Raw genomic sequence first — 27,450 nt, 5'->3', positions numbered from 1 at the left:
ACAGTCAGAAGTAGAAATACGAGCACTGATTTGCACAGAGCTTATTGAACTCATCTCTACGGCCTCGTACACACGACAGAGTTTCTCGGCAGAATTCACCGAGAAACTCGGTCAAACCCGGATTCTGCCGAGAAACTCTGTCGTCTGTACACTTTTGGCCCGATGGAGCCGCCGAGGAACTCGTCGAGAAAATAGAGAACATGTTCTCTATTTTCTCGTTGTTCTATGGGAGAAGGCGGCCCGCCGAGCTCCTCGGCGGCTTCATCCCTGAACTCGACGAGGAACTCGACGTGTTTGGCACGTCGAGTTCCTCGGCCGTGTGTACGGGGCCTACTAGTCTTGTGTGCCTATTCTGCGGGCCCCAAGCCTGTCTGTGGGTATTTTTTTCTTTTGATCAGAAGTCCTTATGCCCCGTAAACACGATCGAATTTTCTATCGGAAAAACCTTGGATTTGTTTTCCGACGGAATTCCGCTCAAGCTTGGCTTGCATACACACGGTCACACAAAAGTTCTCTGAACTTTCGACCATCAAGAACGTGGTGACGTACAACACTACGACGAGCCGAGAAAATGAAGTTCAATGCTTCCAAGCATGCGTCGAATTGTTTACGAGCATGCGTCGGAATTATGCGCATCGAAATTGCCACAGACGATCGGATTTTCCGAAAGGCATTTTTTCCGTCTGAAAATTTGAGAACCAGCTCTCAATCTTTTTTTGCCGGAAATTTCGACAGCAAAAGTCAGATGGATTTTTTTGATCGGGTGTACGTGGAATTAGGCACTTTTCTCCTATGTTCTTAAGGTATTTTCTCTTTGGATTGAATGTTCTTAGATTATTTTTTTTAAGAACCGGGGGCCAGATTCACGTAGAATTCCGGCGGGGTAACGTATCCCATTTACGTTACACCGCCGCAAGTTTTCAGCGCAAGTGCTTGATTCACAAAGCACTTGCCTGTAAACTTGCGGCGGCGTAACGTAAATCCGTCCGGCGCAAGCCCGCCTAATTCAAATGGGGCGTGTATCATTTAAATTAGGCGCGTTCCCGCGCCGAACGTACTGCGCATGCTCCATTTTGGAATTTCCCGCCGTGCTTTGCGCGAAATGACGTCGCACCGACGTGCGTTACGTCCTTTCCTATTCCCGTACAACTTACGTAAAAAAAAAAATTCAAAATTTGACGTGGGAACGACGGCCATACTTTAACATGGCTAGTCTAAATATAAGCCATTGAAATAGCATCCGTAACTTTACGACGGGAAAAGCCGACGTAAGAGAATGCGACGAGCGCGCGTAGCTTCGTGGATCGCCGTAAACAGCTAATTAGCATACCCAACGCGGAAAATGGCGCAAACTCCACCCAGCGGGCGCCGAAGTATTGCATCCTAAGATCCGAAGGCGTACGAAGCCGTACGCCTGTCGGATCTTACCCAAATGCCATCGTATCTTGGTTTGAGGATTCAAACTAAAGATACGACGCGGGAAATTTGAAAATACACCGGCGTATCAGTAGATACTCCGGCGTATTTCATCTGTGAATCTGGCCCCGGGTTCTTAGAAAATGGTGTGGTTCTCTTACAACTACATTGTCCGGTAGTTCCAAATAATCACATTCTGTAATTTTACAATGATCTATGTTCTTTCCAAGCCTCTTAAAAACTGTTCCTTATATAATAGTCTTACCTGTACATAATTATGTTCATATAGCAGCTGTCTCGATTGAAGCATGGGCTCAATAAAATATCATCTCCTTGGGCAAAGCGGACTTCTACCGGAAAATGGGCCATCACACGTGGGTTCTTCTCTAACCAGGATTTCAGCTGCATTATTGCTTCCTTGGTCTTTTCTCTATAAGATACAACAATCTGTGAGTAAATGGAAAACAAGATGGCGGGAGTGCAGCTAACTGGTTAATGGTGTTGGGAGTGGGACACAGTTCTGCAGTGTTACTACCTGGCCGCCCCCTATCTGTTGTTTGCACAGATGCATAGGTATGCGCAGCCTATTGCATTAGGGTGTGCACCCCAAAGATCAAACATATTTGCATGTGTATATACAGTATACTGATGGTGTCAGCAGAGCCGTGGACGGTGTCAGTAGGGCAGTGGATGGTGTCAGCAGAGCGGTGGACAGTGTCAGTAGTATTTATTTTTTTATTTTAGGAGCCCCATTAGGGAGCTTTGGTGAAATATCAGGGGTCTATTTCTGTGCGTTACTGCACATTTAACGCAGTATGTTTCTGTGCATTACTGCATGTTTAACGCAGTATATTCCAGTGTGTTACTGCGTGTTTAATGCAGCATATTTCTATGCATTAGTGCACGCTTAACGCAGTATATTTCAGTGCATTAGTGCATGTTTAACGTTGTATATTTCAGTGTGTTACGTGCCATTTAATGCTGTATTTTTCTGTGCATTAGTGCACGTTTGACACAGTATATTTCGGTGCAATCTGCACCACACAGGGTGATTAGGGTGTGCCTAGGCACACCTGGCACACCCTGTGCGCACGCCTTTGCACAGATGTATTCCAAACACATGGACACATGATGGGTTGGTTGACTTATGACTAATTGACCATGACATGGAATGTGGGAGTTGGACATTGTTGAGGGAAATTCGCTCGATTCCCCCATCAATACAGTCAGTGTTGACAGGGGAATCCCTCCCGCCCAGCAATTGCCTTCTCCCGGTGGGGACGGCTTTGTGATTATAACAGCCGCTTGCAATAATCGCTTGTAAAATCCTGGTTGTACGATCAATTAACTTGGGTATATTCAGCCTGCCCATACATGGTTCAAATCTCAGCCGGCTCCTGCTCAACCGGCTGAGATTCAAACCGTCTAAAGACTCTGTTAATGGCACAGTAATCAACGGCCTACTTATCATGCAGTTTTTTTGTTGACATTGATATATTGCAATCCTGTCATAAGCCTCGTACACACGATCGGACTTACAACCAACTGTTCCGTAGATTTTGGTCCGTAGGGCATTTGCCGGCACAACATTTTCAGCCAACATTCACCAAATCACGTGGTTTTTCAGCTCTTTACCGCCACCCTTTGGGCAACTTCTGCTATTGTTGGCTGATGTTTAACATTGGTTCTGAGCATGCAGGTTTGTACATCGGATTTTAGTTGGAACAACTTGCTTACACACGATCGGATAAACCGACGTATCAGATTTATTGCCCAACAATTGGTGAGCATGAAGAGCCAACTTTTGCTGTCGTTAATTCAGCCAATAATTGTCCGATGGAGCATACACACGGTCAGATTATCCAACCCAACACGTCCGTCAGACAATTATGGCCATAAGGTTGGATCATGTGTACGAGCCTATAGAATAATTACTAAATTGAATTGTGAGATATTTACCGTATTTATCGGCGTATAACATGCAATTTTCCCCCCTGAAAATCAGGGGAAGGTCACAGGTGCGTGTCATACGCCGACAGCGTACCTCAGAGGGGAGCAAGCGCCGTCGGAATCCATGAGCCGCCATCTCCTGTTTACTAGGCTCCTGGTCAGCTCTCACGTCTCACACACATACAGTCCTGCCTCCGCCACTCACATTGGACCAGTGTGTTCTGTCTATCACAGGAGCTGATCCAATGCCGATGGCGAAGGCGGGACTGTGTGTGTGTGAGAGCCGAGTAAACAGGAGAGAACCGCTCTGCGATTTCCTGAAGTTCAGGCTGCTTAAATAAGGTAAAAAAAAAAGCATTAATCAGGCTGCATTGATGGGCTGCATTGGGGACATAGATCAGGCTGCATTGGGGACATAGATCAGGCTGCATTGGGGAAAGTGATCAGGCTGCATTGAGGACATTGATCAGGCTGCATTGGGGACATTGATCAGGCTGCATTGGGGACATTGATCAGGCTGCATTGGGGACATTGATCAGGCTGCATTGGGGACATTGATCAGGCTGCATTGGGGACATTGATCAGGCTGCATTGGGGACATTGATAAGGCTGCATTGGGGACATTGATCAGGACATTCATGGGCACTGACCCTTAATTTGCTTCAAAGTTGTTTATTTAAAATATATGTTTTTTTCCTGAAACTTCCCTCTTAAAATTAGGGTGCGTGTTATACGTTAATAAATACGGTAATCATTTTCCATAATTCCCATTTATTTTTAATTTTTTGGGCGTAGTCTGCAGGTTTTTTTTTTTTTTACATTTTACCTTTTAAAGTTTTAATCTTAAAAAATATAATTATCCTCTAAAGTATGGACCTATATGAATGGCACAGTTATCAACTGCCTATGTATTATGCTGTTTTTTTTTTGTTGACATTGGTATACTGAAATCCTGTCATAGAATATTTATTAACTGGGTGGTTCACCCTAAAAACTACTTTTTTTTATTACACTGGCCCCCCACATTACAATACGATTAAGGCTATTATTATTTTTTTGAAGCTGTACATACCTTTGTACAGCATATTCACCCGTTGCGAGTCCCGCGGGAGTGGGCGTTCCTCACATGTCTGTGATTGACATTTTGACCAAAAACGAGCTCCCCCCGTCGCGTAAGCCGCGTCACGATTGGCGAAAGGAGCCGAACGGCGATGCGCATGCGCAGTATAGCGCCGACTCGCCGTTCGGCTCCTTTTGCCAACCGTGACGCGGCTTACGCGACGGGGGGAGCTTGTTTTTGGTCAAGATGTCAATCACAGACATGTGAGGAACGCCCACTCCCGCGGGACTCGCAACGGGTGAATATGCTGTACAAAGGTATGTACAGCTTCAAAAAAATAATAATAGCCTTAATCGTATTGTAATGTGGGGGGCCAGTGTAATAAAAAAAAGTTGTTTTTAGGGTGAACCACCCCTTTAACTGGTTTGTGAGATATTTTATCTTTTTTTTTTTTTATTCCCCTTCTTTTTTTTTTGGGTGTAGTTGGCAGGATTTTTTTTATACATCCTTTCAAAGTGCGCCCGCTTCTCACATTTTTGGACGCCTATTAGAGCCAATAGCTTCTATCAGGTGCTTCCAAAAAACATCCCCACCGGTGAAAATCAGGTGCCCCCTGACCGAAAAGGGGCCGGACACCTGAATAGGGGGTGTCCTTATCTATGGTAATTAGAGAGGAAAAGGGGGGGGTCGGGTGGCGTTCCTGCGCCCTTTATGGACACACCGCCGCTGCTTTCCCCAGTCTATTCAAAGCAAAATAAAAAAGGATGTCGTTGGGTTTCCACCTACATGGGAATTATACGAACCGCACTTACATGGGAATGGCCCAGTCTTGCACGTGCTGTTTGAAGAGACAGTCGAAGTTGAAGACCTTGTAGCTGATGTCCACACGCTCACTTCTACCGCTGAACATCAGCCAGAAGAAGAATCGGTTTATTGGAGGGACAAGGCTGGATATGAAAGTACTGCAAGAAAAAAAAGAAGATCTCACACCATCAATCCATCGACACCGATTAATCAAGAAAGCCCTAGAAGGTTTTACCTCCTTCGTGACCAGGCACTATTCAAAACTGCGCTACTGTACTTTAACTAGCAATTGCGCGATCATACAATACTGTACGTAAATGACATTTTTATTTTATTTTTTTTCAAACAAATAGGGCTTTGGTGGTATTTTATCACCACTGGGATTTTTATTTTATTTTTTGTATTTTTTTTAAATTTATTCTACTTTCTGGGCCAGATTCACAAATAATTCCGGCGGCGTAACGTATCCCCTTTACGTTACGCCGCCGCAAGTTTTCAGCGTAAGTGCTTGATTCACAAAGCACTTGCCTGTAAACTTGCGGCGGCGTAGCGTAAAGCCGTCCGGCGCAAGCCCGCCTAATTCAAATGGGGCGTGTACCATTTAAATTAGGCGCGTTCCGGCGCCGAACGTTCTGCGCATGCTCCGTTAGCAAATTTCCCGCCGTGCTTTGCGCAAAATTACGGCGCCCCGATGTGTTTTTTGAACGACGACGTGCGTAACGTACTTTCGTATTCCCGGACCACTTACGCAAAAAAAAAAAAATTGAAATTCGACGCGGGAACAACGGCCATACTTTAACATGGCTGTTCTAAATCTAAGCCATGAAAAAGCAGGCTTAAGATTGCGATGGGAAAAACCGACTAGCGATGACGTAAGAGAATGCGACGAACGCGCGTACCTTCGTGGATCGCCGTAAACAGCTAATTTGCATACCCGACGCTGGAAAACGACGCAAACTCCACCCAGCGGCCGCCGGAAAATTACACCTACTATCCGAAGGCGTACAAAGCCGTACACCTGTCGGATCTTAGCCAAAAGCCGTCGTATCTTTGTTTGTGAATTACAAATAAAGATACGACGCGGCAAATTTGAAAATACGCCGGAGTATCAGTAGATACTCCGGCGTACCTATTCTGTGAATCTGGCCTCCTGTTTTTAAAGCATATCCAATAAAATGTAATTTCTTCAGACATTTTGGCCAAAATGTTATCTGTTACATGTCTTTGGCAAAAATAAAAATCCCGATGTACTGACGGCCTGTCTCATTTCTTGAGGCCCTTAACCACTTAAGGACCCCTTAACGCCGATATACGTCGGCAGAAGGGCAGGGCTGGGCACAAGCACGTACCTGTACGTCCTCTTTAAGAGCCCAGCCGTGGACCCGGTCCGAAGCTACTTGACCACGGACCCGATCGCCGCCGGTGTCCCACGATCGGTCACAGGAGCTGAAGAACGGGGAGAGGTGTGTGTAAACACACCTCCCCCGTTCTTCATTGTAGCAATGTCGGTGATCGTCTGTTCCCTGATATAGGGAAAGACGATCACTGACGTCACATGTCCAGCCCCGCCCCCCTACAGTTAGAAAAACATATGAAGTCACACTTAACCCCTTCAGCGCCCCCTAGTAGTTAACTCCCAAACTGCAATTGTCATTTTCACAGTAATTAATGCATTTTATAGCACTTTTCGCTGTGAAAATGACAATGGTCCCAAAAATGTGTCAAAATTGTCTGATGTGTCCGCCATCATGTCGCAGTCACGTACAAAATTAGTTAGTAGTAAAAAATAAATTATTAATAAAAATGCCATAAAACTATCCCCTATTTTGTAAACGCTATAAATTTTGCGCAAACCAATTGATAAACGCTTATTGCGATTTTTTTTTTTACTAAAAATATGTAGAAGAATACGTATCGGCCTAAACTGAGGAAAAATATTTTTTTTTTATATATATATATTTGTTGGGGATATTTATTATAGCAAAAAGTTAAAAATATTGGGCCAGATTCTCGTAGATCGGCGTATCTTTGTTGCGGGCGTAACGTATCCGATTTACGTTACGCCTCCGCAACTTAGACGGGCAAGTGCTGTATTCTCAAAGCACTTGGTCCGTGAGTTGCGGCGGCGTAGCGTAAATCGGCTGGCGTAAGCCCGCCTAATTAAAATTTGGAACAGAGGGGGCGTGTTTTATGTAAATAACTTGTGACCCGACTTGATCGACGGTTTTCACGAACGTCGCATGCGCCGTCCGTGGAATATCCCAGTGTGCATTACTCCAAAGTACGCCGCAAGGACGTATTGGTTTTGACGTGAACGTAAATGACGTCCAGCCCCATTCACAGACGACTTACGCAAACTACGTAAAATATTCAAAATTCGACGTGGGAACCACATCCATACTTAACATTGGTACGCCGCATGTGCGCCACCATATAGCAGGGGTAACTTTACGCCGGGAAAAGCCTAACATAAACGGTGTATCTGTACTGCGTCGACCGGGCGTACGTTCGTGAATTTGCGTATCTAGCTGATTTACATATTTCTAGGCGGAAATCAGCGTACACGCCCCTAGCGGCCAGCGTAAATATGCAGTTAAGATCCGACGGCGTAACAGACTTACGCCGGTCGGATCTAATAGAAATCTATGCGTAACTGATTCTAAGAATCAGGCGCATAGATACGACGGCTCAGACTCAGAGATACGACGGCGTATCTGGAGATACGCCGTCGTATCTCCTTTGAGAATCTGGGCCTGTGAGTCTGGTCCTCCAGTGTTTTAGATAGCTGGTTTTACTTTTATGCTGTGAATAGCAGGCGCTCAAGTCGAAAGCACACGCAGCTGAATGACTGAGAAAAGGTCCCATTTAGATCCCCGGTCTGTCGGACTAGTCAGTAAGTGCAGAACTAGTGCTGGACTCTCTTATTGGGAAGCCCAGCATGCACTGAACACATTGAATAATGTAAGCAACCTAGTTTATGGGAAAAAAAATAGCAAAATGGGAAATTCTATGCAGACAGTAAAAAATAATCATATAAAATAGTTGATAAAACTTTTAAAAGCTCAAAACAGAAAGTTTGGAGTTTAGATGATACCCAGTCCAGGAACATGCGGTGCATTCCATCATAGTAGTAGACGAGTATTGATTGATTGATTGATTGATTAATAGAATGCAGAAGGTTTAGTGTTTAGGTAAAGAGGTGAGATGTGGAAAGGGGAAATGGAACGGGATTCTAAGAGAAAATAAAGAAAGCAAAGAAAAATATACAGAAGACTAAATGATTGTGATATAGATCTCTAATGTGGAGAGTGTCTGCGGAGTGAGCGCTCTCATATCCTCACATCTACAAGAGGATTTGGAGAATTAGGAAAATAAAAACTGAAATTTTCACTAATCTGTCCCCGGGGGGGGGGGGGGATGGGGGATCTGGCAGTCATCTGGTGAGGCAGCTGTTACTGTCCCGGGGCCGAGGAAAGAAGAAAATGTCTCAGAGACTCCAGATATTCTATACAAATTGTCCTTGTAATGGCCAGATATATCCACCGGGGGTCCGATAAATCACTCGTGTCAATCTAGAAAAGTTACTGATTTCATCTATCTACAGTATATAGTACATCCAGGGGTAGATTCACAGAGAAGATACGACGGCGTATCTCCAGATACGCCGTCGTATCTCTGAGGCTGGCCGGTCGTATCTATGCGCCTGATTCATAGATTCAGTTACGCATAGATTTCCCTAAGATCCGACCGGCGTAAGTCTCTTACACCGTCGTATCTTAGGCTGCAAATTTACACTGGCCGCTTCCGTATTTTTAAGCAAGGAATATGCTAATTAGGTAGATACGCCGATTCAGAAACGTACGTCCGCCCGGCGCATTTTTTTACGTCGTTTACGTTAGGCTTTTTTCGGCGTAAAGTTACCCCTGCTATATGAGGCGTAGCCAATGTTAAGTATGGACGTCGTTCCCACGTCAAGTTTTGAACATTTTACGTCGTTTGCGTAAGTCGTTCGCGAATAGGGCTGGACGTAATTTACGTTCACGTTGAAAGCAATGGCGATTTGCGGGGGAATTTCGAGCATGCGCACTGGGATTTTTTCACGAACGGCGCATGTGCCGTTCGTAAAAAACGTCAAATGCGCTGGATCACAGTTAATATACATAAAACACGCCCACATCATCCACATTTGAATTAGGCGGGCTTACGCCGCCACAGATACGTTACGCCACCGTAACTAAGGGCGCAAGTTGTTTCTGAATACGGAACTTGCGCCCTAAATTACGGCGGCGTAACGTACCTGAGATACGTTACGCCGGGCGGATAGATACACCAATGTATCTGAATCCAGCCCCCAATGTTTATCTATCTATCTATCTACCTACCTACCTATCTATCTACCTACCTACCTACCTATCTATCTATCTACCTACCTACCTACCTATCTATCTATCTATCTATCTATCTATCTATCTATCTATCTATCTATCTATCTATCTATCTATCTACCTACCTACCTGTCTGTCTGTCTGTCTGTCTGTCTGTCTGTCTGTCTGTCTGTCTGTCTGTCTGTCTATCTATCTATCTATCTATCTATCTATCCTTCCAATGTTTATCTATCGATCTATCTAGCTATCTATCTATACATCCGGGGCCAGATTCACAGAAGAAATACGCCGGAGTATCTACTGATACTTCAGCGTATTTTCAAATTTTCCGCGTCGTATCTTAATTTGTGATTCACAAACAAGATACGACGGCATTTGGCTAAGATCCGTCAGGCTTACGGCTTCGTACGCCTTCGGATCTTAGGCTGCAATACTTCGGCCGCCGCTGGGTGGAGTTTGCGTCGTTTTCCAGCGTCGGGTATGCAAATTAGCTTTTACGGCGATCCATGAAGGTACTCGCGTGCGTTACGTCGTCGCAAGTCGTTTTTTTCCCGTTGCAAAGTTAAGCCTGCTTTTTCATGGCTTAACTTTAGACCAGCCATGTTAAAGTATGGCCGTCGTTCCCGCGTCTAATTTAAATTTTTTTTTTTTGCGTAAGTACGTTCCGCACGTCGCCATTCACAAACACGTCGGGGCGCCGTAATTTCACGCAAAGCACGGCGGGAAATTTCCAAACTGAGCATGCGCAGAACGCTCCTCAATGTCTTTTCCTGTCCTCTGCTATGAATGGACGCTTGATAGCGTCCATTCACAGCGCCTGTCGTTTCAGCCAATCAGGTGACAGGTAAGAGCCCCGAGCACCTGATTGGCTGAGAGGCGGTTCAGTGTTAGGAAAGCGAATTTTCATTTGCTTTCCTAACACAATGCTGAGTGAACGGTGAGCACCAAGCATGGCGCCCGCTGTTCACCTTTTTGGACACCTATTAGGTTCTAATCAGGTGCTTCCAAAAAATACCCCGCCGCTGTAATTCAGGAGCCCGGCGCCCGAAAAAGGGGGCCGGACACCTGAATAGGGGGTGGCAGCGGCGACCATAGAGAGATTCATGCAATGCATGAATCTACCTATGGTGATAGACAGGTGCCGCCACTGGGGAGCTACAGATTATTGAGGGAACCATGAATGCCAACATATACTGTGCCATACTGAAGCAGAGCATGATCCCCTCCCTTCAGAGACTGGACCGCAGGGCAGTATTCCAACATGATAACGACCCCAAACACCTCCAAGACGACCACTGCCTTTCTAAAGAAGCTGAGGGTAAAGGTGATGGACTGGCCAAGCATGTCTCCAGACCTAAACCCTATTGAGCACCCGTGGGGCATTGCAAGGGTTTTTTTTTTTAAATACTGAACTTTAGCTTTAAATATATCCATATGTATGGCGTGGTTTTGTGTCAGAATAATTTAGCTCCTGTGTAATTTGTGAGTAAGTGAGGATGTAATTACTAGCCGCTGACTTTTTATGAGGATATTTAAATACAAATGATTTGCTCGGTGTTGGCAGTTATGCGCACAGAGAACCGTGTCATACCAGACATTGAACACATGGGGGCAGCAGCACACCAGGCGTGGAAGGCCTCCTCCAGCTACACTGTGTATTCTCAGAATCCTTCGCTAACAATATATTTACTATGCTGACGAAAGGATCCGTCTGTATGTTCACTATACTGGTAACGTGTCAATATTATAATATAACTGAGTGCTTCTATAAGGTTATAAAAGGTTATACAGGCTCAAGCACTTAGACCCCTTTCACATTGGGGCCGTTTGAAGGCGATATTGCGCTAAAAATAGCGCCTGCAAACCGACCCTAAACAGCGGCTTTCACACTAGAGCGGTGCGCCAGCGGGACCGCTCCAAAAGTCCTGCTAGCCGCATCTTGGGAGCGGTGAAGGAGCCGCGTGTTTACCGCTCCTCCACCGCTCCTTCCCATTGAAAGCAATGGGAAACCGCAGCTATACCGCCGGCAATGCGCCTCTGAACCCTTTTTCGGCCGCTAGTGGGGGGTAAAACCGCAGAGCTAGCGGCCGAATACCGCCGCAATTCCAACAGTAAAGCGCCGCTAAAAATAGCGGCGCTTTACCGCCACCGCCAGGGGAGGGCTGGGCCGGGGGGGAAGGGTGGCAATTGCCTCCCAGGCCGCCCTGGCTTATGGCCCGGCAGCCGCTGCCCGCTACCATTTTCTTTTTTATTCTGGTCTAGGAAGTTGGCAAGGACCTGCTGAGATCACTGGGGTGGATTCAGGTAGGCGCGCGCACTACTACGGAGGCGCAGCGTACCGTTTTTACGCTACGCCTCCGTAAATTACCTGCGCTACGCTTCATTCACGAAGCAGTAGCTCCGTAATTTGCGTGTGCGCTCCGGAAAACTGCCCGGCGTAAGCGCGCGTAATTTAAATGATCCCGTAGGGGGCGTGGATCATTTAAATTAGGCGCGTTCCCGCGCCGAACGTAGTGCGCATGCTCCGTCGGGAAACTTTTCCGACGTGCATTGCGGTAAATGACGTCGCAAGGACGTCATTTGCTTCAACGTGAACGTAAAAGGCGCCCAGCGCCATTCACGATTCACTTACGCAAACAACGTAATTTTTAAAAATCGTGACGCGGGAATGATGGGTATACTTAGCATTGGCTGCCCCTGCTAATAGCATGGGCAGCCTTACGCAGAACCCAACGAATGCAAACAACGTAAAATGCGAACGCAGGGCGCGCGTACGGTTGTGAATCGGCGTGAGTATGCAATTTGCATACTCTACGCTGACCACTACGGGAACGCCACCTAGCGGCCAGCGTCAGAATGCAGCCTGCGATACGACGGCATAAGAGCCTTATGCCAGTCATATCTTAGGCTGCAGTCGGCGTATCGACCTTTCTGAATCAGGAGCAGTCGATACGCCGGCGCAACTAAGCAATTGCGCTGCGTATCTATGGATACGCAGACGCAATTGCTTACTGAATCTACCCCACTGTGGTGAGAGACCCTCCCCATACACCCCATGTAACCTGCCCCGGTTATCAGGCTGCATTGATGGGCACTGGAGTTGACTGCTGCATTGAAAAACCATGGGCCATGAATGGTGAGCTGATTCGGCGGTTCAATGGGCCAATTGACTGAACCTGCCCCCCAGGCCTAAGGCTGCCGGCCCTCCCCTGGCCACCGCACCTCCCGTCCCAGTGTGAAAGGGGCCTTACGGTTGACCGCTATCCAATGTCATGATCTTCATTCAAAGCAACATGGTATCAGTCAGATTAAAGAAAGACCATAGATACTGTATATAAAATCCCAAACAGCAGAATCACAAGCTGTGTGCCCTTCAGACAGGTAAGATTCTCTTCTCAGGAGTGCATTCTCCAATCCGGCCACTTGAGGTGCTAGCACGCTCACATGTCCAGAAGCAGCTGCGTGCTTCAGGCAAGCTCTCTCCAATTGGAGACCCTTCATAGAGCAGTAAGAAAGGGGGAGGGTTTGTTATATCTATAGGAACATGTTTTTTCCTGCAAACTAGCTGAAATTAAACTGGATCTCAAAAATATGAACTAAAAATGTTTTTTTTCTTTTTTTTTTGTACTTAAAGCGGAGGTCCACACAAAAATGGAGCCTCGGCTTTTCGGAACCCTCCCCCCCTCCGGTGTTGGCACCTTTCAGGGGGGTGCAGATACCTGTATAATACAGGTATTTGCACCCACTTCCGGGCATAGACTCCCGCGGGAGGATACACCACTTCCCGTCCCCCTCCACTGTTTTCTGGGAGACACAGGGGTCCCAGAAGACAGCAGGGACCATTTTGATTGCGCAGCGTGACTCGCGCATGCGCAGTAGGGAACCAGGAAGAGAAGCCGCTCTGTGCTTCTCTATGTAATGCAGGCAGATCATGACTGGTGGGAGGAGCCAGCAGGGTGCTGTAGGAAGCATCCTGAAAAAAAATCCCTCCTCTCAAGAGCCCTCAGTCCTAAAGCAGCAGTGGGGCTCCCTCTTTCAAATGTTAAAATGCGTGGGCGTTCCAAGACAGGCTGTATTTGCATAGGTACCGCCCACATGTGTTGAGCCTCCACGATCGAAAGAACTGAAATCCAAGGTGGGTCAGGAACAGGCAAACTCAGGAGGAAAGATCTTGATGATGCTGGACATCCACCAGCCAGGAAATGAGGCGGGCTCTATCTGACTCGCTGCAGCTTCTAATGCACAGCGTAAGAGGCTCACAGTGTGCAGTGAAATCAGAGCAAGCCATTTCAGTCCAGGAGAGGAGCCGATACAACTGTGCAAGAAGGAAAGGAAATGCCAAATGCAAGATTGTAACAAAAACGGTAACTTTAATTTGTGTGAAATTAACTTTAAAACATTTGACCACTAGATGGTGCTAGGTATCATACTCTATGGTGCATAGTGACATCTAGTGGCCAAATGTGGTATCTTAAATTTTAAATCAATGAATAGCTTTCGACAAGCACAGAGAATGCCATAATAACAGTCTTTTGCCAGATTTGCACAAACATATGTGCTTTACGTGCACCCTCACTGGATAAACTGCTGCTATGCATTTTTATAATTTTTTTAACCACTTAAGGACCCCTTCACGCTGATATACGTCGGCAGAGTGGCACGGCTGGGCACTATTCGTTTATAGCCGCTCCATCGCGATCGCTCCCCGGAGCTGAAGAACGGGGAGAGCCGTATGTAAACACGGCTTCCCCGTGCTTCACTGTGGCGGCGTATCGATCGAGTGATCCCTTATATAAGGGAGACTCGATCGATGACGTCAGACCTACAGCCACACCCCCCTACAGTTGTAAACACACACTAGGTGAACCCTAACTCCTACAGCGCCCCCTGTGGTTAACTCCCAAACTGCAACTGTCATTTTCACAATAAACAATGCAATTTAACCACTTGCTTACTGGGCACATATACCCCCCTCCTGCCCAGGTGAAATTTCAGCTTTCGGCACTGCATCGCTTTAACTAACAATTGCGCGGTCGTGCGACGTGGCTCCCAAACAAAATTGACGTCCTTTTTTCCCCACAAGTAGAGCTTTCTTTTGGTGGTATTTGATCGCCTGTGCGGTTTTTATTTTTTGCGCTATAAACAAAGAAGTGAGACAATTTTGATAAAAATACAATATTTTTTACTTCTTGCTATAATAAATATCCCAATTTAAAAAAAAAACAAACATTTTTTTTCTCAGTTTAGGCCGATACGTATTCTTCTACATATTTTTGGTAAAAAAAAAAAAAAAAATCGCAATAAGCGACTGGTTTGCGCAAAAGTTATAGCGCTTACAAAATAGGGGACAGAATTATTTTTTTTTAATTATTTTTTTTTACTAGAAATGGCGGCGATCTGCGATTTTTAATGGGACTGCGACGTTATGGCGGACACATCGGACACATTTTTGGCGCCATTCACATTTATACTGCGATCAGTGCTATAAATATGCACTAATTACAGTATAAATGTGACTGGCATTGAAGGGGTTAACACTAGGGGGTGAGGAAGGGGTTAAATGTATCCCTGCTTAGTGTTCTAACTGTAGGTGGAGGAGGGGGTGACTGGGGGGGTGACCGATCTGTGTCTCTATGTACAAGGGACACAGATCGGTCTCCTCTCCAGAGACAGCACCGCTGCCTCTGTGTAAAACGGCAATGAGAGATGATCTCATATGTTTACATATGAGATCCTCTCTCATTGGCCGCACAGATCGCCTCGCGAACGGCCACTCTGATTGGCCGTTCGCGGCGATCTGTAATTGGCTGTGTCCGAGGGACACGGCCAACACAGATTTTCCCCGCAGCGCGCTCTGGAGCGCGCGCGGGGAACGCCCAAAGGGGCGGCCGTCAATTGACGGCAGTTTGGAAATTGGGATCCGCACTGTAGCCGTCAATTGACGGCAGGCGGATCCCAAGTGGTTAAATGCATTTTGTTGCTGTGAAAATGACAATGGTCCCAAAAATGTGTCAAAATTGTCCGAAGTGTCCGCCATAATGTCGCAGTCAGGAAAAAAATCACTGATCGCCGCCATTAGTAGTAAAAAAAATAAAATAAATAAAACTATCCCCTATTTTGTAAACGCTCTAAATTTTGCGCAAACCAATCAATAAACGCTTATTGCGATTTTTTTTTACCAAAAATAGGTAGAAGAATACGTATCGGCCTAAACTGAGGAAAAAAATATTTGTTATATATATTTTTGGGGATATTTATTATAGGAAAAAGTAAAAAATATTGCATTTTTTTTTCAAAATTGTCGCTCTATTTTTGTTTATAGCTCAAAAAATAAAAACCGCAGAGGTGATCAAATACCACCAAATGAAACCTCTATTTGTAGGGAAAAAAGGACGCCAATTTTGTTTGGGAGCCACGTCGCACGACCGCGCAATTGTCTGTTAAAGTGACCCACTGCCGAATTGTAAAAACCCCTTGGGTCATTTAGCAGCATATTGGTCCGGTCCTTAAGTGGTTAAGAGCCCAGCGAGCGAGCACGTCACCGGTGGCACGCTCGCGACACGGTCCGAAGCTCCGTGACCGCGCGACCCACGGACCCGATCGCTGCGGGTGTCCTGTGATCGGTCACAGGAGCTGAAGAACGGGGAGAGGTGTATGTAAACACACCTTCCCCGTTCTTCATTGTGGCAATGTCAGTGATCGTCTGTTCCCTTATATAGGGAAAGACGATCACTGACGTCACACATCCAGCCCCGCCCCCCTACAGTTAGAAACACATATGAGGTCCCACTAAACCCCTTCAGTGCCCCCTAGTGGTTAACTTCTAAACTGCAATTGTCATTTTCACAGTAATCAGTGCATTTTTATAGCATTTTTCGCTGTGAAAAGGACAATGGTCCCAAAAATGTGTCAAAAGTGTCCGATGTGTCCGCCATAATGTCGCAGTCATGAAAAAAATCGCTGATCGCCGCCATTAGTAGTAAAAAAAAAATATTACCCGTGTTTCCCCGAAAGTAAGACCGGGTCTTATATTAATTTTGTCCACAAAAAATACACTAGGGCTTACTTTCGGGGTAGGGCTTATTTATTTACGGAATGTACACATTTTACGGTATTTTGAGAAAGACATCTTGGCACTGTATAAGGTGCAGTACCATAGAAAATACCTTTTACCGTAGGGAATACAGCTCGCTGGTGTACCGGTATTCACCTGTTCTTCTTTCGTCATCCGGGAGGAGAGAGTGAGAGAGAATAGATTCCGCTGACGTCAGCGTGCTCAGCGGGATCGGGCTGAAGACGTCAGGCGGGAGGAGAGAAGGAGAGGGAAGAGCCGAGGTCACCTGTCATCGGCTCGCTCCGTGCAGTAAGAAGGGACGGGCTGAAGATGTCAGGGGGGAGGAGAGGAGGAACGAGAAGAGCCGGCCCGCTGCTTACAGTAAAGAGGGATGGGATGCAGACGAGGCGAGAAGAGGACGGATCAGCAGTGGCTTTAAACATAACGTATTTTTTAACACAGTAATAAACGGAAACACTGCAGCAATGTGTAGGTTTGAAAAAAATGATTTTTAATGAACTTTGACTAGGGCTTACTTTCGGGTCGGGCTTATATTGCAACCCGCCCCGATAATCACGCTAGGGCTTACTTTCGGGGTAGGGCTTACTTTCGGGGAAACACTGTAATAAAAATGCCATAAAACTATCCACTATTTTGTAAACGCTATAAATTTTGCGCAAACCAATCGATAAACGCTTATTCCGATTTTTTTTGTTGGCCAAAAATATGTAGGAAAATACATATCGGCCTAAACTGAGGAAAAAAATGTTTTTTTATATCCTTTTTTGGGGATATTTATTATAGCAAAAAGTAAAAAAACATAGAATTTTTTTCCAAATTGTCGCTCTATTTTTGTTTATAGCGCAAAAAATAAAAACCGCAGAGGTGATCAAATACCACCAAAAGAAAGCTCTATTTGTGGGGAAAAAAAGGACGCCAATTTTGTTTTGGAGCCACGTCGCACGACCGTGCAATTGTCAGTTTAAGCGACGCAGTGCCGAATCGTAAAAAGTGGCAAGGTCCTTAACCTGCATAATGGTCCGGGTCTTAAGTGGTTAAAAAAAAAAAATCAGTATTTGAAATTTTTAAGAACACTGTGATCTTTTTTTTTTTTTTTTTATATATATATAATTTTCAAGATAATCCTCTAGGGGGCAGTCACTTTCTTTCAAGAAAACATGAGAAAAAAAAACGTTCGAAAGACAAAAATGTTAACTATGTAATGTCTGAGTGTAATTATATATTTATTGGTGAAACGTATGATAGTCATGTCTATATTATTATGTTCTCCTGCTTCTCCTAGCATAATGTTCTATTTTATTATGTTGTAAACTCTTTATAGATCTGTTTTCATCAGTTTACAGACTAAAGTCAAACTTATTTTTGTAGGTTAGCTGCTGGGGATAATAAGCAGTATTTACATTTTCCTCCCAACAATATTGGTATTGCAGACCTCCCAGCTTTATGGCATTAACCGCTTAAGGACCGCCGCACGAACTTATACGTCGACAGAATGGCGCAGCTGGGCGTACAGGTAGGTCCCCTTTAATTTGCCGCCATGTGGTCGCATGCGCACCGCCGCCGGAGCGCTCGCGATCCTGTTGCGAGCTCCGTCGCCGTGCCGGTGGGACCCGCGGACTCGATGTCCGCCGGAGTCCCGCGATCAAGTCACAGAGCTGAAGAACGGGGAGATGTCAGTGTAAACACAACGGGCCAGATCTACGTAGATCTGCGCTTCTCTCCGCCGGGCGTAGCGTATCTAAGATACACTACGCCGCCCTAACTTATTTTATTTTTTTTAATCCTCAAAGAATTCGCGCCGTAAGTTACGTCGGCGTAGTGTATCTTTGGCGGCGTAAGGGCGCGGAATTCAAATGGCTGTGATGGGGGCGTGTTTTATGTAAATACGTCGTGGCCCGACATAAACAACGTGGGATACAGTGGGATACAGTGCGCATGCTCGAAATTAAACCGGAACAAGCCAATGCTTCCGACGGTGACGTCATTCTACGCAAATCCCTATTCGCGAACGACTTACGCAAACGACGTAAAAAATTCACAATTCGATGCGGGAACGACGGCCATACTTAAAGCGGTCCTCCACCCTAAAGTGGAGTCCCGCTGATCGGAACCCTCCCCCCCTCCGGTGTCACATTTGACACCTTTCAGGGGGGAGGGGGGTGCAGACACCTGTCTAAAGACAGGTATTTGCACCCACTTCCGGCCACACGCTACGGGCGAAAGACGGGCATTCCGTCACATCCCGTCTGTCGCCCGTTGTGTGCTGGGAACACTCGGCTCCCAGCACACAGCGTGTGAGCCAATCGGCGGGCGCAGCGCGACTCGCGCATGCGCCGTAGGGAACCGGGCAGTGAAGCCGCAGCGCTTCACTTCCTGGTTCCCTCAGCGTGGATGGCGGGGGGAGCAGCAGAGTGACGAGCGATCGCTCGTGCTCTGCTGCGATCGGCGCTGGACTCCAGGACAGGTAAGTGTCCTAATATTAAAAGTCAGCAGCTGCAGTATTTGTAGCTGCTGGCTTTTAATATTTTTTTCCCATGGCACATCCGCTTTAAGGAGGGTGAACCACCGCTTTAACATTGAGTATGCCTCATAATAGCAGGGGTAACTATACGCCGGGAAAAGCCGAACGCAAACGACGTAAAAAAAATGCGCCGGCCGGACCTACGTTGATCGCCGTAACTAGCTAATTTGCATACTCGACGTGGAATTAGACGGAAACGCCACCTAGCGGCCGGCGGAAAAAATGCACCTAAGGTCCGACGGCGTACTAAGACGTACGCCTGTCGGATCGATTCCAGATGCCGTCGTATCTTGTTTTGTAGATACAAAACAAAGATACGACGCGGGAACTTTAAAATTACGTGGCGTATCAATAGATACACCGGCGTAATTCTTTTGTGGATCTGCCCCAACATCTATACCCTGTTCTTCCTAGTGACATGTCACTGATCGTCTGTTCCCTGTCATCGAGAACAGCGATCAGTGACGTGTCCCTCGTAGCCACGCCCCCTGGCTACAGTTAGAAGCACTCCCTAGGACACACTTAAAGCGGAGCTCCACCCTAAAGTGAGGGACCAGTGAGCACGGCGCACACGACTCGAATCGCTTCACTTCCTGATTCCCTCACCGAGTGGTGGGGGAAGCAGAGTGACGAGTGATCGGTCGTCCTCTGCTGCCGACGGCGCTGGACTCCAGGACAGGTAAGTGTGCTAATATTAAAAGACAGCAGCTGCTGACTTTTAATATTTAATTTGTAGCTGTTGGCTTTTAATATTTTTTTTTTTTTTTCGGCGGACATCCGCTTTAACCCCTTCAGTGCCCCCTACAGGTCAACCCCTTCACTGCCAGTGTCATTTTTATAGCACTGATCACTGTAAAAATGTCAATGGTCCCAAAATGGTATCAAAAGTGTCCAAAGTGTCCGCCAGAATGTCGCAGTCACGATAAAAATAGCTGATCGCCGCCATTACTAGTAAAATAAAAATTATTAATAAAAATGGCATAAACCTATCCCCTATTTTGTAGATGCTATAACTTTTGCGCAAAACCAATCAATAAACGCTTCTTGCAATTTTTTTTTAACCAAAAATAGGTAGAAAAATACGTATCGGCCTAAACTGAGGAAAAAAAAACGTTTTTTTTATATATTTTTGTGGGATATTTATTATAGCAAAAAGTATTGCATGTTTTTCTAAATTGTCGCTCTATTTTTGTTTATAGAGCAAAAAATACAAAGCGCAGAGGTGATCAAATACCACCAAAAAAGGACGTCAATTTTGTTTGGGAGCCACGTCGCACGACCGCGCAATTGTCAGTTAAAGAGACGCATTGCCCAATCGCAAAAAGTGGCCTGGTCATTTGGCAGCCAAATGGTCCGGGGCTGAAGTGGTTAATGACCTTTGGCTTGTTTACTGACTATGCTTCTGCTTGATCCCAACCTGCAACTGGACCCTGGATTCCTCACCAATTTATTGGGTGATCCCGAGGGCTGCAACTTGGTACTAACATGCAGCAAAACCCATCACCATCATCAGGGGCTCTGGGGCATACCGGTTAGTACTTAGACCCCTGCACCTCAATTAATCCCCTATTATCCTGCCAGGGTGACCTGCTTGTATACGTATCCTATCCTTTGAGCAATGCTTGGAAATACACTTTAATAACCACACATATTGTATACCCTGGGCAGTGGCGGTGCGTCCATAGAGGGCGCAGGAGCGCCGCCCTCTCTCTCCTGCACCCGTCTATCACCAATAGATGCATGAATCTATCTATTGTCGTCGCTGCCGCCCCCTATTCAGGTGTCCGGCCCCTTGTCGAGCGCCGGCTATCTGAATTACAGCGTTGGGGGTGTTTTGGAAGTGCCTGATTAGAGTCGTCGGCTCTAATAGGCTTCCTGATTAGAGCCTGTGGGCTCTAATAGGCTTCCAATTGGGTAAGGAGTGGGCGCACTGCTGTGCGTTCGCTTCTTACATAGTGCTGCATTAGGGAATCGATTTCCTAACACTGACCCGCCTCTCAGCCAATCAGAAGCACCGGGTCTGGTTATCGGTCACCTGATTGGCTGACGCGTCAGGCGCTTTGATTGGACGCCTATCAGGCATCCAATCATAGCAGAGATGACATGAAGAGGATGGGAGAAGACATCGAGGACTCGGAGGGAGCGTGGAGGATGGCACTGTCCCGAGAAAGGTAAGTGAAGGGTGGAGGGGGGGGGGGACTGGCAGCATTTGATGGGGCAAACTGGCGGCTATTGATGGGGCAAACTGGCGGCTATTGATGGGGCAAACTGGCGGCGTTTGATGGGGCAAACTGGCAGCTATTGATGGGGCAAACTGGCGGCTATTGATGGGGCAAACTGGCGGCGTTTGATGGGGCAAACTGGCAGCTATTGATGGGGCAAACTGGCGGCTATTGATGGGGCAAACTGGCAGCGTTTGATGGGGCAAACTGGCAGCTATTGATGGGGCAAACTGGCGGCATTTGATGGGGCAAACTGGCGGCGTTTGATGGGGCAAACTGGCGGCTATTGATGGGGCAAACTGGGGGCGTTTGAGGGGGCAAACTGGCGGCATTTAATGGGGCAAACTGGCTGCATTTGATGGGGCAAACTGGCTGCATTTGATGGGGCAAACTGGCTGCATTTGATGGGGAAAACTGGCTGCATTTGATGGGGGGAAACTGGCTGCATTTGAGGGGGGAAACTGGCTGCATTTGATTTGGGAAACTGGCTGCATTTGATGGGGCAAACTGGCTGTATTTGAGGGTGTAAACTGGCTGCATTTGATGGGGGAAACTGGCTGCATTTGAGGGGGGAAACTGGCTGCATTTGAGGGGGGAAACTGGCTGCATTTGATGGGGGGAAACTGGCTGCATTTGAGGGGGGAAACTGGCTGCATTTGAGGGGGGAAACTGGCTGCATTTGATTTGGGAAACTGGCTGCATTTGAGGGGGCAAACTGGCTGCATTTGATGGGGGAAACTGGCTGCATTTGAGGGGGCAAACTGGCTGCATTTGATGGGGGAAACTGGCTGCATTTGATTTGGGAAACTGGTGGATATTGGTGGGGCAAACTGGCGGCATTTGATGGGGGAAACTGGTGGCTATTGATGGGGCAAACTGGCGGCATTTGATGGGGCAAACTGGCGGCAATTGATGGGCACAGTGACTGCGTTTGATGGCACAGTGGCGGCAATTGATGGGCACAGTGACTGCGTTTGATGGCACAGTGGGGGCAATTGATGGACACAGTGGCTGTGTTTGATGGGCACAGTGGCGGCAATTGATGGGCACAGTAGCTGTGTTTGATGGGCACAGTAGCTGTGTTTGATGGGCACAGTGGTGGCGGCAATTGATGGGCACAGTAGCTGCGTTTAATGGGCACAGTGAGGCTGCAATTGATAGGGGTTTTTTTTCAGTTTGTTTGCGCCCCCCCAAAAATTTTGACCACCAGCCGCCACTTTTGACCTTTGAAGTTCAATTGTCCCATGCCCAGGTTCTTCTTTAGGTGAATGCTTGTATAAGATGTATGCTCCCGCTGTTCTTTTATTACAGTCATATTATAAAATCCTGTTTTGGGTTATTGAATTCCCATTTATCCGTGCCCGCAAAGCATAGACGGTTGGCGCTCAGGATAACTAGCCAATCACACTCATTTGGCACGATGTTTAGCTGTGATTTCACCGAGTTCTTGTGAAGAGCCATTAGGGTTCAGTCTGTCAATTAAACTTGCTGAGGTCTTTTCAAGTCTGTGCCGCCTGCGGTCTCACTTTGTCTACGGAGATTCCAGCAGCGACCTTCCCCAGCTGTTCTTCCTCCTTTTCTCTTCATATTTCTTTCAGGAGAGACCTTTCATGTGAAGAGATGGAGCATTGAACCAACCACGTGACAGCCTTACTCCCTGTCTTATGTTTGTGTTGTATTAGAAAGCTTCAAATGGAGCGGACAACTGTTCCTCCTCTGGATCCAACCCATCTGTCCCTGTTCTGGATCCAAGCTCCCTGTCCTTCTGGACCCAAAACCTGTGTCCCTCTTCAGGATCCAAACATCTGCCCCTGTTCTGGATCCAAGCTCCCTGTCCTTCTGGACCCAAAACCTGTGTCCCTGTTCTGGATCCAAACATCTATCCCTGTTCTGGATCCAAGCTCCCTGTCCTTCTTGACCCAAAACCTGTGTCCCTCTTCAAGATCCAAACATCTGTCCCTGTTCTGGATCCAAGCTTTCTGTCCTTCTGGACCCAAAACCGGTGTCCCTCTTCAGGATCCAAACATCTGCCCCTGTTCTGGATCCAAGCTCCCTGTCCTTCTGGACCCAAAACCTGTGTCCCTGTTCTGGATCCAAACATCTATCCCTGTTCTGGATCCAAGCTCCCTGTCCTTCTTGACCCAAAACCTGTGTCCCTCTTCAAGATCCAAACATCTGTCCCTGTTCTGGATCCAAGCTCCCTGTCCTTCTGGACCCAAAACCTGTGTCCCTCTTCAGGATCCAAACATCTGTCCCTGTTCTGGATCCAAGCTCCCTGTCCTTCTGGACCCAAAACCTGTGTCCCTCTTCAGGATCCAAACATCTGTCCCTGTTCTGGATCCAAGCTCCCTGTCCTTCTGGACCCAAAACCTGTGTCCCTCTTCAGGATCCAAACATTTGTCCCTGTTCTGGATCCAAGCTCCCTGTCCTGCCCCTCTTCAGGATCCAAACATTTGTCCCTGTTCTGGATCCAAGCTCCCTGTCCTTCTGGAACCGAAACCTGTGTCCCTCTTCAGGATCCAAACATCTGCCCCTGCCCCAAAGCCTCTGTCTGTCTTCTGGACCCAAAACCTTGACCCCTCTTCCAGACCTAACCCATCTGTCTCTTTTCTGGGCCCATACTCTCTGTCCTTCTTCTGGATTCAAACTATGTGTCCCTCTTCTGCACCCAAAGCCTCTGTCTGTCTTCTGCACCCAAAACCTTGACCCCTCTTCCAGACCTAACCCATCTGTCTCTTTTATGGGCCCATACTATCTGTCCTTCTTCTGGATCCAAACTCCCTGTCCCTCTTCTGCACCCAAAGCCTCTGTCTGTCTTCTGGACCCAAAACCTTGACCCCTCTTCCAGACCCAACCCATGTGTCTCTTATCTGGGCCCATACTCTCTGTCCTTCTTCTGGATCCAAACTCCCTGACCCTCTTCTGGACCCAAAGCCTCTGTCTGTCTTCTGGACCCAAAACCTTGACCCCTCTTCCAGACCCAACCCATGTGTCTCTTATCTGGGCCCATACTCTCTGTCCTTCTTCTGGATCCAAACTCCCTGACCCTGTTCTGGACCCAAAGCCTCTGTCTGTCTTCTGGACCCAAAACCTTGACCCCTCTTCCAGACCTAACCCATCTGTCTCTTTTCTGGGCCCATACTCTCTGTCCTTCTTCTGGATTCAAACTCTGTGTCCCTCTTCTGCACCCAAAGCCTCTGTCTGTCTTCTGCACCCAAAACCTTGACCCCTCTTCCAGACCTAACCCATCTGTCTCTTTGATGGGCCCATACTCTCTGTCCTTCTTCTGGATTCAAACTCCTTGTCCCTCTTCTGCACCCAAAACCTCCCTCCTTTTTCTGGACCCAAACCATCTGTCTCTCTTCTAGATTCAAGCTCTCTGTCTTTCTGCTGGACCCCAAACATCTGTCCCTCTTTAGGATCCAAACATCTGGACCAAATTTATTTGCCCCTCTTCCAAAATCCAACCCTCTGTTCTTCTTCCGGTCCCAAATCTTCTGTGTCTCTTAAAGTGGTTGTAAAGCTTCACTTTTTTTAAAATGACAAACTTGTTAAACTTACCTCCATTGTCGTCCGTTTTGAACAGAGTGGCCCCCCGATCAACGTCTTCTGGGGTCCCTCAGCAGCTGTCTTGGTTATTTCCGGCATCAGCTATCCCCCACTGGAAAGTGCTCTCCCAAGGGGTTTAGCTTGCGGGCGCGCTCCCGAGTCCTGTATCTGGCGTCCATAAGCTGCCGAGTACAGGAGTCGGCCCCGCCCCCAGCCCTCGTGTCATTGGAGTTGATTGACAACAGCGCGAGCCAATGGCTGCTCTGCTATCAATCTATCCAATGAAGAGCCGAGAAGACCGGGCCGACATCAAGCGCGTTCTCGACCTGGGACTTTCGAGGGCTGTTGCTAATGCCAATGGCAGTCTCCATGAGCCTGTCAATGTGAAATGGAAAATAACAGGTATGCGTGGAGTTGCCCTTTAAATGAATGTATGTCACACTGTAGGGGTATTTACTATTAGCATTGCCTATGCTTTCCCCTGCCCATTTCATGTCTTGCTTGGAATACAAACAGTACCTATAAGATGACTTCTAATAATGAAGAAAATCCATTTGTTCCTAGGAAATAGTGCATGAAATTATTAATATTTGTAAATTATAATGAAAAGAAAAGACAGCCAAGCAAAGCCTTGCAGGGGATTTTAGATCAATGTATAACCGCAGATTGTGCCTCCTGTGAGAGATAGTTTAATGCCACCTTAGGGGACGCACCCTGTGCCATGTCAGTGCGGCAATGAATGCACCGATTGCTGTCTGGGGGGATAAAATATTCTGTAATCTAATGTTATCAAATCTTTATTCCCTTCAGTCTTGACGGAAATGGCTTACCTCTGATTTCACAGAGTTTTCATTCTCCCCTGACTGTCCTATGAGCCTGCAGGCCCCCTGACCTTCTGTCTGGACAGTGCTGATTGGCCCTGTGGTGATCACATGCACACTCCCAAGAAAAAAAAAAAAAGCTCACTACCAATACACACCAAACTGAGCATGTACAGAGTGGCCCGGATTCAAGAAGCAATTGCGTCTGCGTAAACATAGTTACGCAGCGCAATTGCTTACTTGCGCCGGCGTAACGACTACTCCTGATTCAGAGAGCTTGTTACGCCGACTGCAGCCTAAGATATGCGTGGCATAAGGCTCTTATGCCCTCATATCTTAGGCTGCATTCTTATGCAGGCCGCTAGGTGGCGTTCCCGTAGTGGTCAGCGTATAGTATGCAAATTGCATACTAACGCCGATTCACAACGTTACGCGAGCCCTGCGTACGCAGTTTACGTCGTTTGCGTACGGTGGTTTTTGCGTAAGGCTGCCCCTGCTATTAGCAGAGGCAGCCAATGCTACGTATACCCGTCGTTCCCGCGTCGCGAAATTTGAAATTTACGTAGTTTGCGTAAGTGAATTGTGAATGGCGCTGGACGCCATTCACGTTCACTTTGAAGCAAATGACGTCCTTGCGACGTCATTTACCGCAATGCACGCGGGAACGCGCCTAATTTAAATGATTGCCGTCCCCTACGGGATCATTTAAATTGCGCGCGCTTACGCCAGGCATTTTGCCGGAGCGCCCACGCAATTTACGGAGCTACTGCTCCGTGAATCGAGGGTAGCGCAGATAATTTGCGGGGGCGCAGGGCAAAAACGGTGCCCTGCGCCTACGTAAAAACTGTGCACATCTTACTGAATCTACCCCACTGACTCCAAAGGCTCTGGGCTAGATTCAGGTAGCTCTGTGCTAGATTCAGATACGCCGCCGTAATTTCAAATCTGCGCCGGCGTATCGTTACGCCAATTCTCAAAGGCAGATACGCTCAAAAAATAGGCTTCCTCCGCCGACATAACTTGAATTCGGCGGCGTATAATTGTGTGCAATATTACGCTGGCCGCTACGGGCGCTTCCGTTGTTTTCGGCGTAGAATATGCAAATTACCTAGATACGCCGATTCACGTTCACGTCGAAAGCAATGACGATTTACGACTAAATTTCGAGCATGCGCATTTCGTAAAAAAACGTAAAATACGCTGGGTCACCAGTATTTTAAATAAAACACGCCCCCTCGACATCATTTGAATTACGCACGCTTACGCCGGCCCCATTTACGCTACGCCGCCGTAAGTTAGGAGACAAGTGCTTTGTGAATACAGCACTTGCCTCTCAAACTTACGCCAGCGCAGCGTAAATACGATACGCTGCGCCGCCGTACAAATGGGCTACGTGAATCTAGCCCTCTGTCTTATCAGGAGATGGATTGGGGACAGTGGGAGAAGGGGAGGATCAGAGAAGACAGGATCAAGTAGCCTCTTTAGACAATGCAGAGGATTAACCCCTTAGGTTCCACAGTGAGTATAACAAGCATGCTTTACTGCATATACAGACTGATTTTACTGTTGAGGGTTTAGTAACACGTTAACTTCAGTTTTAAAACATCTATCCAATCAGTCTGCATGAATTCCTGAAAATATTCATAA

The 27,450-nt window shown here is 47.0% G+C and overlaps 1 protein-coding gene across 1 annotated transcript in view; it reads right to left on the bottom strand.

Moving 5' to 3' along the window:
• LOC120936049 (L-gulonolactone oxidase-like) overlaps positions 1–27,450 on the bottom strand; it is a 176,829-nt gene that overhangs the window by 20,256 nt on the left and 129,123 nt on the right. Inside the window, exons 9-10 of the mRNA XM_040348147.1 lie at positions 5,239–5,388; positions 1,682–1,846 (exon numbers count right to left, since the gene is read on the bottom strand). Of these exons, the coding sequence (XP_040204081.1) occupies positions 1,682–1,846; positions 5,239–5,388 (315 nt within the window). The remainder of the gene's footprint in view (positions 1–1,681; positions 1,847–5,238; positions 5,389–27,450) is intronic.

Source organism: Rana temporaria, chromosome 4 (genome assembly GCF_905171775.1).
Source record: "Rana temporaria chromosome 4, aRanTem1.1, whole genome shotgun sequence".
NCBI lineage: Eukaryota > Metazoa > Chordata > Amphibia > Anura > Ranidae > Rana > Rana temporaria.
This window is presented reverse-complemented; position numbering and strand designations above follow the sequence as displayed.